The 14626-nt window shown below is 37.7% G+C and overlaps 1 protein-coding gene across 4 annotated transcripts in view; it reads right to left on the reverse strand.

Annotated features, from left to right (window-relative positions):
• The window catches only part of HERC6 (HECT and RLD domain containing E3 ubiquitin protein ligase family member 6), a 63858-nt gene that overhangs the window by 18393 nt on the left and 30839 nt on the right, over window positions 1–14626 (reverse strand). For 3 of the 4 annotated variants that reach the window (XM_047855519.1, XM_047855516.1, XM_047855517.1), the window contains exons 10-13: window positions 14113–14172; window positions 10895–10988; window positions 6697–6886; window positions 4144–4304 (exon numbers count right to left, since the gene is read on the reverse strand). In XM_047855519.1, the coding sequence (XP_047711475.1) occupies window positions 4144–4304; window positions 6697–6886; window positions 10895–10988; window positions 14113–14172 (505 nt within the window). The remainder of the gene's footprint in view (window positions 1–4143; window positions 4305–6696; window positions 6887–10894; window positions 10989–14112; window positions 14173–14626) is intronic. The other variant, XM_047855518.1, reaches the window with a different exon arrangement.

The following is a 14626-nucleotide window of genomic DNA, read 5'->3' on the forward strand; positions in this document are numbered from 1 at the left end:
CCCTCCCCAACTCATGCTCACGTTCTCTTTCTCAAAAACATATAAACATTAAAAAAATTTTTTAATAAAAATAAATTAAAAAAAATAAAATGTAAATGAAAAAATACCTGACTCCTCATGATTCTTATTTGTCTTCTTAAGACTCCAATTAGCAATTCACCATAGCATCAAAAACAATGAAATTGCTTATGAATAAATTTAATCAAGGAGGTGAAAGACCTGTACACCAAAAACTGTAAGACTTTGATGAAAGAAATTGAAGAAAACACAAATAAATGGAAATATAGCCTTTCTTTATGGATTAGAAGAATTAATATCAGGGCACCTGGGTGACTCAGTCAATTAAGTGTCCAACGCTTGGGTTTCAGCTCACGTCACCATCTCACAGTTTCATGAGTTCAAGCCCCATATTGGGCTCCTCACTGGCAGTATGGAAGCTGCTTGGGATTGTCTGTCTCCCTCTCTCCCTGCCTCTCTCCAACTTGTGCCCTCTCTGTCTCTCTCAAAATAAATAAATTTAAAATAAAGAAGAATTAATATTGTTAAAATGTCTATAGCACCTAAAGTTATCTATAGATAAGATGTAATCCCTCTCCAAATTCCAAAGGCATTCTTCACAGAGTTAAGAAAAACAGTCTTAAAATTTATATGAAACCACAAAAGATTGAATAGTCAAAGCAGTCCTGAGAAAGAAGAACAAAACTGGAGGCCTCACAACTCCAGATTTACAACTATACTATAAAGCTATAGTAATGGTACTGGCATAAAAATAGACTCATAAACCAATGGAATAGAATCAAGAGACCAGAAATAAAACCTCACAAAAATGGTCAACTAACATTTGACAAAGGAGCCAAGAAAACTCAATGGGGAAAGGATAGTCTTTTCAATAAATATTGGGGCAACTGGATGACCATATTCAGAAGAATGAAATTGGACCCCTATCGTATACCAGTCAGAAAAATTTACTTGAAATGGATTAAAGACTTAAACATAAGACCATAAAACTCCTAGAATAAAACCTAAGGGGAAAGCTTCTGGACATTGGTCTTGGCAATGATTTTTTTGGATATGACAACAAAAGCACAAGCAACAAAACCAAAAATAAGTAAGTGGGACTACCAAAAACTAAACTACAAAGTTTCTACACAGCAAAAGAAACAACAATAAAATAAAAAGGCAACCTATGAAATGGGAGAAAATACTTGCAAATTGTATATTTCATAAGAAATTAATGTCTAAAATATATACAGAACACATGCCACTGATCAAACAAAACAATCTAATTTTAAAAATGGGCAGAGGAACTGAATAGATGTTTTTCCAAAGAAGACATACAGATGGCCAACGGGTACATGAAAAGATGGTCAACATCCATAATCATCAGGGAAATGCAGCTCAAAGCTACACAGTGAAATATCACCTCATACTTGTTAGAATGGCTGTCATCAAAAAAACAAAAGATAAGTGTTGGCATGGATACAGAGAAAAGGGAACCTTTGTACACTGCAGGTGGGAATGTTAATTGGTGCAGCCACCACGGGAAACAGTATGGAGGTTCCTCAAAAAATTAAAAACAGAACTACCATATGATCTAGCAATCCCACTTCTTGCTATATTAAAAAATATATTCATCTGAATAAATATATTCACTTCAAAGGAAATTAAATCACTATCTCAAAGAGATGTCTGCATCCCCCTGTTTAATGCAGCATTATTTACAAAAGCCAAGACAAGAAAACAACTTAAGCATCCTGGATGGATGAATAGATAAAGAAGATGTATATAAACACTGGAATATAATTCAGCCATGAGAGAGAAGGAGATCCTGCCATTTGCGACAGCAGGGATGGGCCTTATCCTAAGTCAAATAATTCAGAGAAAGAAAAATATGTATGATACCACTTATCTAAAGTGATATCTAAAGCTGAACTCAGAAACAGAAAGTAGAATGGTGGTTGTCAGGGAGTGGGGGAAATGGGAAGATATTGGTCAAAGGGTTCAAACTTCCAGTTGTAAAATGAATAAGTATAGATGTATCAAAGCAATATACTGCACACTTTGAACTCACACAATGTTATATGTCAATTATGTCTCAATAAAGCTAGGTAAAAAAAAGAAATATACTACGTTAGAAATACCAGTGCATTAGTACTTCTGAAATGAACTAATTTTTGTACCTAATGTTTTCTCCTGTTGAGATTGATATTTTATGGTGAAATTGGTTTTGATTGCCATTTAACAATTTATATTTATAAAATCATCTACTTTAGCCAATTATTTTTTTATTTTTTTTAATATATGAAATTTATTGTCAAATTGGTTTCCATACAGCACCCAGTGCTCATCCCAAAAGGTGCCCTCCTCAATACCCATCACCCACCCTCTCCTCCCTCCCACCCCCCATCAACCCTCAGTTTGTTCTCAGTTTTTAACAGTCTCTTATGCTTTGGCTCTCTCCCACTCTAACCTCTTTTTTTTTTTTCCTTCCCCTCCCCCATGGGTTCCTGTTAAGTTTCTCAGGATCCACATAAGAGTGAAACCATATGGTATCTGTCTTTCTCTGTATGGCTTATTTCACTTAGCATCACACTCTCCAGTTCCATCCACGTTGCTACAAAAGGCCATATTTCATTCTTTCTCATTGCCACGTAGTATTCCATTGTGTATATAAACCACAATTTCTTTATCCATTCATCAGTTGATGGACATTTAGGCTCTTTCTATAATTTGGCTATTGTTGAGAGTGCTGCTATGAACATTGGGGTACAAGTGCCCCTATGCATCAGTACTCCTGTATCCCTTGGATAAATTCCTAGCAGTGCTATTGCTGGGTCATAGGGTAGGTCTATTTTTAATTTTCTGAGGAACCTCCACACTGCTTTCCAGAGTGGCTGCACCAATTTGCATTCCCACCAACAGTGCAAGAGGGTTCCCGTTTCTCCACATCCTCTCCAGCATCTATAGTCTCCTGATTTGTTCATTTTGGCCACTCTGACTGGCGTGAGGTGATATCTGAGTGTGGCTTTGATTTGTATTTCCCTGATAAGGAGCGACATTGAACATCTTTTCATGTGCCTGTTGGCCATCTGGATGTCTTCTTTAGAGAAGTGTCTATTCATGTTTTCTGCCCATTTCTTCACTGGGTTATTTGTTTTTCGGGTGTGGAGTTTGGTGAGCTCTTTATAGATTTTGGATACTAGCCCTTTGTCCGATATGTCATTTGCAAATATCTTTTCCCATTCCGTTGGTTGCCTTTTAGTTTTGTTGGTTGTTTCCTTTGCTGTGCAGAAGCTTTTTATCTTCATAAGGTCCCAGTAATTCACTTTTGCTTTTAATTCCCTTGCCTTTGGGGATGTGTCGAGTAAGAGATTGCTATGGCTGAGGTCAGAGCGGTCTTTTCCTGCTTTCTCCTCTAAGGTTTTGATGGTTTCCTGTCTCACATTCAGGTCCTTTATCCATTTTGAGTTTATTTTTGTGAATGGTGTGAGAAAGTGGTCTAGTTTCAACCTTCTGCATGTTGCTGTCCAGTTCTCCCAGCACCATTTGTTAAAGAGACTGTCTTTTTTCCATTGGATGTTCTTTCCTGCTTTGTCAAAGATGAGTTGGCCATACGTTTGTGGGTCTAGTTCTGGGGTTTCTATTCTATTCCATTGGTCTATGTGTCTGTTTTTGTGCCATAGCCAATTATTTTTAATTGAACAATACTAATTTAATTCTGCTCTTTTACTTAAAATGCTCTGGCTCCTCCCTATCCCCCAACAATCATTAGGTTTATTAGTAGGCTAATTTTAAATTACTTCTGGATTATGTTGTGTACTGTACTGAAAATAATCATCATTCTCATTTTTGAGTATTTGTGCATATGATATATGTGATATATATTATGTATAACCTGTATATAAAATATGTAACATATATGTAATATATATGACTAGAGTCTAGCCATTAGCAAAACAAGCAAAATTCTGAATTACTAAGAACTGAATAAAATATTTTGTTTTAGAAATAAAATAAGACTCCAATTGGCCGAGACCTAAAAGATTTGTAAAATCTTTGAGTAAAATCTTTGAGTAAAATCATATATATATATATATATATATATATATATATACACATATATATATTCAGATGAACCCTTACCTTATGCACTTCTTTCACCATTCCTAGAAGAGCTTTAAGATTGCAGTGATTCTCATTGGTTTCAATTTTAGGCCAGGAACACAGCTGAGAGACGATGGCAGTTTTGAGCATCTGGACCAGTGTATTGAGAGAAGATTCTTGCAAAGATCCCCAGCACTTCTCTGGGGGGTATAAAATCAGCCATGATAAATATGCACCCTCCAAAAAAATCCTCAGTTTCTTCCAGGTTCTTTAATGTATGAAATAGATAACAGTTTCCATTTCTGATGGCAAAACCCATAAAATATCTTGTCTCAGGGTACCATCCTGGACATTTATTACTTACAGATGTGAAAAAAATGTTTTTCCCTCATCAAATATCATTGGAATTGAAAGTTCAAATGTAGGATTCTGAAGAAATTTGTTGATAGCTCATATTAATACTTGACTACGTGATTGATTTCATGATTTTCAAACAAAATTCCATAGAGTATCTATAAAATCTGAAAACTTATATAATAATACACACACATACACACATATAATGTCATCAAGGACATTTTTGATTTGAGGAAAATAAAATATCTTTTCAGACTTTATGAACACCTGGTATATATGGATATATTTTTTAAATTAACTCAATAACAATATTTTAATATTACTTTGTTCCAACCTAGATATTCGTATCTTTAAAACATAATTCTCAGAAAACAAACCTATCAAATATTAAAATAGCTAATTTAATTAAAATAATATGACCCAGATGTATGAAATGCAGACTTACATAGTAGAGATTCCATAAATGGACACAAATACACAGGACACTTGAGTATATGATAAATGTGGCATTACATATTAGTGGGAATGAAACAGATCATTCAGTGAATGTATGGTAACAACTGAAAACTCTTCCAGAAAAAGATAAAGCTTAATCAAGATAAACTCTGAGTGGATCGAAGAGTCAAACATAAAAATGAACCAATAAAAATTCTAATAGAAGTGGGGCACCTGGCTGACTCAGTAGAGTATGTGACTCTTGAACTCAGGGTCATGAGTTCAAGCCCCACACTGGGCATGAAGCCTACTTTAAAAAAAAAAAAATTCTAGTAGGAGTATGGGAAATTTTTTTTTAAATTTCAGAGGGAGTAGGCTTTTTGAAATATGATCCAAACTCAGGAACCATATAAGAAAATGTTTACATAGTAGGCTTCATTAAAATGTTTTCAAATAATTATGCAAGTGAAAATTCCACAAAATAAAAAAAATTAATAACCCAGAGAAAAAAGACTTGTAATTCATATTATTGATAAAGAATTAGTTGCCATAATCATTTAAAAGCTTCTAAATAGGGGCGCCTCGTTGGCCTAATCAGTTAAGCTTGATTCCAGCTCAGGTCATGATGTCACGGTTGTGGGATCAAGCTCCATGCCAGGCTCCATGCTGACAGCACAGAGCCTGCTAAACTTTAAAAAATAAAATAAAATAGGGGTGCCTGGCTGGCTCAGTCAGTTGAACATCTGACTTCGGCCAAGGTCGTGATCTCACAGTTAGTGGATTAAAGTCCCACATTGGACTCGCTGCTGTCAGCACAGAGCCCGCTTCAGATACTCTGTCCCTCTCTCTCTCTCTGTCCCTCCCCTGCTCACAACTCTCTTTCTCTCTCTCAAAAATAAACATTAAAAAAATAAAGTAAAAACTAAAATAAAAACTAAATAAAAAAGAAAAACACTAACAACAACACATGGGAAAATGGGTTAAGAGAGAAGAACTGACAGTTTCCAGACTATAATATACAAATGGAACTGAGATATAGGAAAACCAGCACAATCTCATTCATAATGAGAAAACTAAAATTCAAATTAAGAGACTTTTCTTCAGAATGGCAAATATCAAAGTCTAATAATACTGTAGAAAAATGTGTGGGCTGATGCTCTCATATTTGTTGATGAAATGTAAACTGGTATATCCTCTGTCAGGGTTGCCATGTTGCACTGACCTGCAGTTTATTTAGATTACAATGTGGACGCGGCCACTTAAAGTTCTGTGGAGGGTCTCTCAAAAATTAAAAAAAAAAAAAAAAAAGTTAACGTTTGTGTTTTTTTGAGAGACATAGCATGAGCAGGGGAAGGGCAGAGAGAGAGTGAGACATAGAATCCAAAGTGGTCTCCAGACTCTGAGCTGTCAACACAGAGCCCAACATGGGGCTCAAACTCGCGAACCATGAGATCATGACCTGAGCCAAAGTCAGACACTTAACTGACTGAGCCATCCAGCTGCCCCCAAATTTCTCAAGTTTTAAAACATAAACAAAAAGTTTTCAAGTATAGATTTATTTTGACTGGATCCTCTATGGTTATTAAACTCTGAAGTCAAAGCCATGTCCAAGTCTAAGAGTTACACATGCTTTGTATAAGAGTAATGATTATAATAATGTTAAGTTAATCTTTTCAAACATTCACATACCATATACCCAAACATTTGTGTATTTTTAAATCTTCTATCCAAAATTTGCTCCATCTTTTACTTCAGTGATTGTTGAGAGTACAGATAAAATGAAAAATTAATCAAACTTACTCAGGACTCGTAAAGATCGGTCACTCATTTTACAAACAGCTTCTGCATATGGAACCACCAGACTCCTCCAGTTCTTAGAATCATGCATCACGGGACATTCTGGGAGCAGAAGGAAAACTGATAATGCTTCTTGGTGTGGAGAATGACATGGAAGAGCTCTGAGCAGATTATCCCTAAAACCTGTAGTTATCTGTGGTTGAAAGGATCAGGGAAAGGGCCCAGAATATATTAGATACAGATTATAGTGAAAAACAAGCTATGGGGCTAGGGGTTTCATTCCACTATTTTCCAATGGTGTAATCATTTAGTTTTCCTCAGACCTTCTGTTCAAACTCCATAACTCCTTGCATACCAAATGCCTCTAATGTATTATGTGAGAGCCATCCTCCCTATTTTATACTGGGATGCATGAAAGAAATAAAGTGAAGTCACATGTGCATGTATATGCTGTGTGAATCATGGACTCAATTAGAGACTGACACATCAAAGATGCATACCCAAATCTATGACTTAAAATCCAACATGGCAGAGATAATGGCATACGTTCACCTCACCAATACTGTTTCATTTTCCTTATAGGCTCCCAGGAAGATGGCATTTCCCAGCCACCCCTGCAGTTATATGGGGCCATATGATTGAGTTCTGGCTAATGAGATATGAATGAAATGTGTATATGAAATATGTATATCACTTCTAGGCATGACCCCTGCAACCTCTCATGTAACCTTCTATACTCGCTTTCCTTATCTGCCAACTGAATACAAAAGATCTACTGGAGGATTTCATGGCTCCAGTGCCTAGAACTCCAGAAAAAAGGAACCCAAATCACTCCTTAGTGAAACTATGCAGAGGTGGGAAAGGTAGCAGAATATACCACTCAAAGATATGCCACTCTGGGGGCACCTGGGTGGCTCAGTCAGTTAAGTGTCCGACTCCTGATCTAGGCTTAGGTCATGATTTCATGGTTCATGGGATCAAGCCCCATGTCAGTCTCTGTGCTGATGGTGCGGAGCCTGCTTGGGATTCTCTCTCTCTCTCTCTCTTTCTCTCTCTGCCCATCCTTCACTTGTGCTCTCTCTCTCAAAATTAATAAACTTAAAAAAAAAATATGCCACTCTGGCATGAGGATTATTTTGAGCTGAAGGCAGGTGAGAAAAAGCAGGCACAGGACAAGCTCTCTGGCTTCCCTCTATCTACTTGAAAACAATATAAATTCCATCTGTAAAGGTGTCCTCCTGTCTCTAACTTCTGTACCAGGAGAAGGGCAAGAACCTTATCAGCAGAGATGAACAGGCATTGAGAAAGAGTCCACACAGAGGGACAAAACATAAGAGACTCTTAAATACAGGGAACAAATGGAGGGTTGCTAGAGGGGTTTTGGGTGGGGAATGGGCTAAATGGGCAAGGGGCAGTAAGGAGGACACTTGTGGGGATGAGCACTGGGTGTTATATACAGGGGATGAATTACTAAATTCTACTCCTGAAATCATTATTGCACTATATGCTAACTTGGATGTAAATTTTTAGAAATAAAAGAGAAAAAGAGTCTACACAAACAAACCTTATGATCTAGACCTTATCTAACATGAGCTTCCCCAGATATTTGCCTTCCTGCATTTTGGTGCCCTTAGAAGCTCAAACTCCTTTTCCTTTATGTTGTCTCTTTACAAAATTATTGTTCTTTTGCTAAGATGCTATATAACCAAGTTCTAACCACGCTTTAGTTACTCATCACTGAGTCTATATGCAGCATGCACACACATATTAATAAACTTCTGTTTATTTCTTTCCCATTAATCTGTCTTTTTTCAGTCTAATTTGCAGGGTCCCAGCCAATGAAACTAAGATGGGTGGAGGGGAAACATTTCTTCTTCCTCCTCTGCATGTGTTTCCTGTCTTCAACCCTCATTGGACAACGATGTAAAAAGAAGTCTTCATTGTGTTAAGCCACTGAGATTTGGAAGTTGTTTGTTACAACAGCTAGCATCATTTATTCTATTTAATAGATCTTAGATGCTTTTAACAACAGTGTCTATCTCCACATGTCAGAAGGATTAAGATATTTGCAACAATAAAAGTACTACATATTATTACATTAATGTTCTTACAATTTATTTTTTTCAAATGTCCAGAAGAACATGATTTATATGGAATGCTAGTAGGCATATATAGGAAAATAATGTCACACAAAGTCAAATAACTTTGAGAAAAATAGGGCTAAAACAGCTAGATTTCTTTTGGTGTATGACATCATAGAATCTTTGATTTACTGATGTACATTATAACTTCATAATAGTATGCAGTGTATCCAAAGTTGTTTCACTTAGAACCTGTTTTCAGCGAGCATTCTGTGAAACTAATGTTCCTTGGAACTCACACTGGGAATAGCACCCCAAGTTATCTCCCATATAACCTAAATAAATTTATTTTTTTTTTTAATTTTTTTAACGTTTATTTATTTTTGAGACAGAGAGAGACAGAGCATGAACAGGGGAGGGTCAGAGAGAGGGAGACACAGAATCTGAAACAGGCTCCAGGCTCTGAGCTGTCAGCACAGAGCCTGACGCGGGGCTTGAACTCATGGACCGCGAGATCATGACCTGAGCCGAAGTCGGCCGCTTAACCGACTGAGCCACCCAGGCGCCCCTCATTTTTTAAATACATTTCAGGGGCACCTGGGTGGCTCAGTTGGTTAGGTGTCTGACGTTGGCTCAGGTCATGATCTCGCGGCTCGTGAGTTCGAACCCCACAATGGACCCTGTGCTGACAGCTCAGAGCCTGGAGCCTGCTTCAGATTCTGTCTCCCTCTCTCTCTGTTCCTCCCCTGCTTGTGTTCTGTTTTGTCTCTCTCTCAAAAATAAATAAACATTTAAAAAATAATAAAATATATTTGATAACATCTATTCTTCTTCATCTTGACAATGAAAGTATCTACTATATATTAAAGAACACTCTACTTTCCCTTCCAAATGTGGGGACCCAAAATGGTATATATACAAGATGACTTGAAACCAAAGGCATGTGGATACAGCTGATGTAGAAGGAAGACTTCAGATCTTCCCTTATCTGACTAAAGTCAGGGCCTTCCAAGAAACTTGGAGGGTGGGTTTCACAGCCAGGTAAAGACCAGCCACTTGCACTTGGATGAGAAATCACACAAACATTATCACAAGCTGTCATATCTTCCATTTGTCCCTCTTAAAGCCCATTTGTCTCCCTGAAAAGTCCAGTTTTCTCAAAGAAACCTCTTCTCCCCCAATCCCTTTTCCCTATTCCCTATTAATTGGTATATAAGCCCTCATCCCTAGCTGTTCAGGGAGCCTCTTCATCTAAATGCTCCCCGCAAACACGGGGAATATTTACTCAGTCTATTAATCCTGTTTGTTACTCAGTCTATTACTCTTTTTTTGTTTGTTTTAATTTTTAATGTTTATCTTTAAGAGAGAGACAGGCCACAAGTGGGGGAGGGGCAGAGAGAGAGGGAGACACAGAATCTGAAGCAGGCTCCAGGCTCTGAGCTGTCAGCACAGAGGCCGACGTGGGGCCCAAACCCACAAGCCGTTGAGATCATGACTTGAGCTGAAGTCGGACGCTCAACCTACTGAGCCACCCAGGCACCCCATCAGTCTATTACTCTTGTTACTCAGTTATGAACTCACGTGAACCTGAGTTTGTAGAGGGAAAAATTTCCAACACAACCCAGAATCATAAAATATCTAACTAGAATAGAGCTTAAAAAGGAACTCCATAAATAAGGAACCCCTCAAAAAGGTAAAGAAAATGTAACCCAAATAGGATAAGGGATGAATTGGTAGCAGATTCATCTTAACTGGATTTGACATTCATCTCAAAAGAAAGAACAGGATTTCTATTCTCCTAGTCCAGGTAAAAATTATCTTACTTCCCAAACTAGTGCTATATTCATATGTCTGCTAATGGTTATTTACCTCTCAAGCATTAGTTTTTCATGTTGAAAACAAAAGTACTGTATTTACAGGACATTTAAACATTCAATAAGAAAGTAAATGCCAGCTTGGAATATAGTGTCTGGAATATAGTAACCTTATTGTGAACACTAGCCGTCTCCCTTATCACAGAGTCTCTCTGACTCAGCTCCCAACAAAATTCAACTGCATTCATATTGGTTCCTATAAAGAAATTCTATTGCTCTATTTCTCAAGTAAATATTGGCTATTACCATGGAAGAAATCCATTCTGTTTTTGTCAACTTCTCGAAGGTATCTCTTGCCATTTGTAAGTCCACATCAATGGAAATCGTTTCTACAGATTGTCTTTGGATACAAGAAATGTAAACAAAACAAAACACATAAACAGAAAAGAATATTTCTAAACTTCATACATATTTATTGCTTTATTTTATTAAATAGCATATATAAACATTTTTCTTACAATTTGCCTCCTTTCAAAATTATCAATTTTTTTGGCACACAAAAATAATTATAAAATTTATATTCTCCTAAAAGAGAGTAGGTTACTATTATTGCTAGAGTAGCTACAAGTTTGGGTTGCAATAATGGCAAAATTTCATAGGCTACATCTGAGAACCGAAAACGTTTACTCCCACACTCAGCCTGTACACTAAAATCTGAAACCCCCCGCCCCCAACACACACAACACACCTTACCATCATCTACATTTACATTACTTTAGGATTCCACTGTTTCATTAGCATGACTTCACTATTTCAAAAGACACTAGCCCAGGCAAATGGCTTGATTGTTCATTATAGGAACTTCCTGAAAAGACCCATTAACTCTTCAGTGGAAAGCATTAACAGATAGTTTATGCTCTAAGATTGTCTGAATCTCTTGCCAAAAGTTGTTGCCTTGCTGTTTCCACCCACCCAGGATCACTGTATCTTCTCCCAATCCTAATCAAGCCCCCAGCTTTCCCCTCCCATGTTGAAAGACCTGGCCTAAACCAAACTGCCAATTCTTGATAAATTCCAACCTAGCCTTCCCTCTCAGAAACACTATCAAATCTTTGTTTAGGTGTGGTGTTTTCCTGGGTTCTGTTGGTGATATTTGAAGAGACTTGAATTCTGTCAAATGATTTTTTGTAATGTTCTATCAAGAAATACTTTATGCTTGCTGAATAACTGGTCAAGAGTAATGCCAGGGCTAAAATATTTATGCAAATATTCAAACAAAGTATTTTAAATCTCCCCTTAAAATATTTTGTCCTTTTCAGTCTTTGGCATCTTAAGACCAAACCTCGAGGCTCATCATTCCTGGGAGGATACTTTTCCACTTTAGAAAGATAATATTCTAAGTGTAGAAAATATTCTATATGCAGTAAGGATTAGCCTGAGGCTAGAGCAGGGGAGAAAGAGAAAACACTGTTTGGCAGAATCCCTGTCCTCACTTCTTGCCTGGAAGGATGGCAAGAAGAACGCAAATGGGAGAGGGAGAAGGCAGAGGGAAGCAGTGTCTGATTTCTCTTCTTCCACCTTTGACTGGGATATGTGGGGATGAACAGATATGCTTTTTTTGGACTCTAGAAAGATACTGTGTTGCAGCTGCAAGTGGGAAGCCATGGCATTCAGTTTCCCTGGGTTTCTCTGGTTCTCACAAGAAGTTGTTGGACTCAACAGTTCCTCCTGTCCCCTTGAGGAGTGACTGAGAGTGCAGCTGGATTAAGAATCAGTGGGACAGCAATGAAATCTTGCCATGTGCAAGTGTGTATAGAGCTAGAGTATGTTATGCTAAGTGAAATAAGAGGTCAGAGAAAAACAAATATATAATTTCACTCATACTTGGAATTTAAAAAATAAAACAGATGAACATATGGGAAGGAAAAAAAAAGAGAGACGGAAACAAACCATAAGACACTCTTCACGTTAGAGAACAAACTTAGGGTTGATGGAGGGAGGTGGGTGGGGATTGGGCTAAACAGGTGATGGGTATTAAGGAGGGCATTGATTATGAACACTGGGTGTTATATGCAAGTGATGAGTCACTAAAACAAAACAAAACAAAACAAAACAAAAAATAAACCAATGGGACAACCAGGGGTTGCACAGAGGCAAGGAATACATGCAACATGAGTTAAATGAGTGCCACCTACTGGCCAGGTGGGGATACAAGATGTGTAGAACTTTTCAGAATCAGTCAGGCAACTTGGGGCCTACTCATCAGGGAGAGATGAGACCTGACCTAGTGGGGGAGGTTTGGACTGAGTTATATCCACTACGTACACACCAGTAGGGCACTGGCCTCCAGAGAAGGCAGAGGGCAGCCTAAGAGCCTTCATGCTCTTATCCTCCTTCTCTCTTAAACAATGTTAAATTAATTAAACAAGGAGGCCATTACACTGGGGGTAGCTCTATCACCATGATGGCCTACATATGCAAACCAAAATCTAAGCTTGTAAATACTTCAGTTATAAAATCGAAACCAAAGTACACCTAGTCACAAACAGCCAACTACATTTTAAGCTATAGCCAATCAGGGGACCTGGGTGGCTCAGTTGGTTAAGCAACCAGCTCTTAATTTTGGCTCAGGTCATGATCTCATGGTTTGTGATTTCAAGCTCCCCATCAGGCTCTGCGTTCCTGGCACGGAGCCTGCTTGGGATTCTCAGTCTCCCTGTCTCTCTGCCTCTCCTGCACATTCTCTCTCTCTTTCTCAAAAATTAATAAATAAAACTTAAAAAAATGTTTTAAGCTATAGCCAATCAATTAATTTCCTTTCTTTGCTTCTGCATCTTCTCTACGTAAGTCTTTCCACTAGCTCCTGTTGATGGAGTGCTCTAATCACTTCCAATTTGGTGCTTCCCAGTTTGAATCAGTATTTGCTTAAATAAACTCTTAAAAATTTTAATATGCCTCAGTTCATCTCTTAACAGTTCCCAGGCACAGTGTTGGAAAGCATAAAGCGAAGGGAAGAAATATAAGACCAAATATAGAGCATTTCACAAAGGAACTGTTTATACTATTGGATCAGACCAAGTGTCAAACCAAATAGAGAAATTAGATTTTCCTCTGTAGTAGTGAATCTAGTTAAAGATAAATAGAATCTATTTTCCCTACTGATGCCACCACAAAAAGAACTGCCAAGTGCTGCCTTGGCCTCTAAGTACTGAAGCAATGTTAGAATGATCACTCACAGATACAAAGATCTTGAAAAAAAAGCACATCATTCCTTCCAATCAGGTAACAGAGGAGGGCAGGGCAGAGGAAGTGAACAATGTGAATTAGGAATCACAACTTATAGTGGTCTTGCAGAAAATTACCTTACAAAATGGAAGAATTTTATACCAGCCTATGGTGTTTTCTATGTTGGACTTTTTGTTCAAAGATAACATAATTTACAAATTAAAATGACTGACTTGAAACATTTCATGCTAAAGATTCCCCAGTGTTTCAAATGAAGGTAAATCTCATGTAAAAGTTACCTTTTCTTTAAAAAACTTGCAGTCAGACAAGCAGGAGATGAAAATATCATCCTAACTTCGCTGTAAAAGTCATAACACAAGTGTTAAGTCATAGCGTATTATAAAGCAGGCCTCCTTTTATCTTATGCCCAATTATTTAACCGAAGACATGGAATCATTATTAATAAAAACAACTCCTCGGGGTGCCTGGGTGGCTCAGTCGGTTAAGTGTCTGAGTTTGGCTCAGGTTATGATCTCTCAGTTCGAGAGTTCGAGTGCTATGTCAGGCTCTGTGCTTACAGCTCAGAGCCCAGAGCCTGTTTCAGATTCTTTGTGTCTCTCTCTCTCTCTCTCTCTCTCTCTCTCACAGCTCAGAGCCCAGAGCCTGTTTTGGATTCTTTGTCTCTCCCTCTCTTTCTCTCTTTCTCTCTCTCTCTGCCCCTCCCTTGCTTCTGCTCTCTCTCTCAAAAATAAATACATTTTTAAAAATAAATAAATAAATAAATAAATAAATAAATATAAAGACAACTGCTCC

The sequence above is a fragment of the Prionailurus viverrinus genome, chromosome B1 (assembly GCF_022837055.1).
Source record: "Prionailurus viverrinus isolate Anna chromosome B1, UM_Priviv_1.0, whole genome shotgun sequence".
NCBI lineage: Eukaryota > Metazoa > Chordata > Mammalia > Carnivora > Felidae > Prionailurus > Prionailurus viverrinus.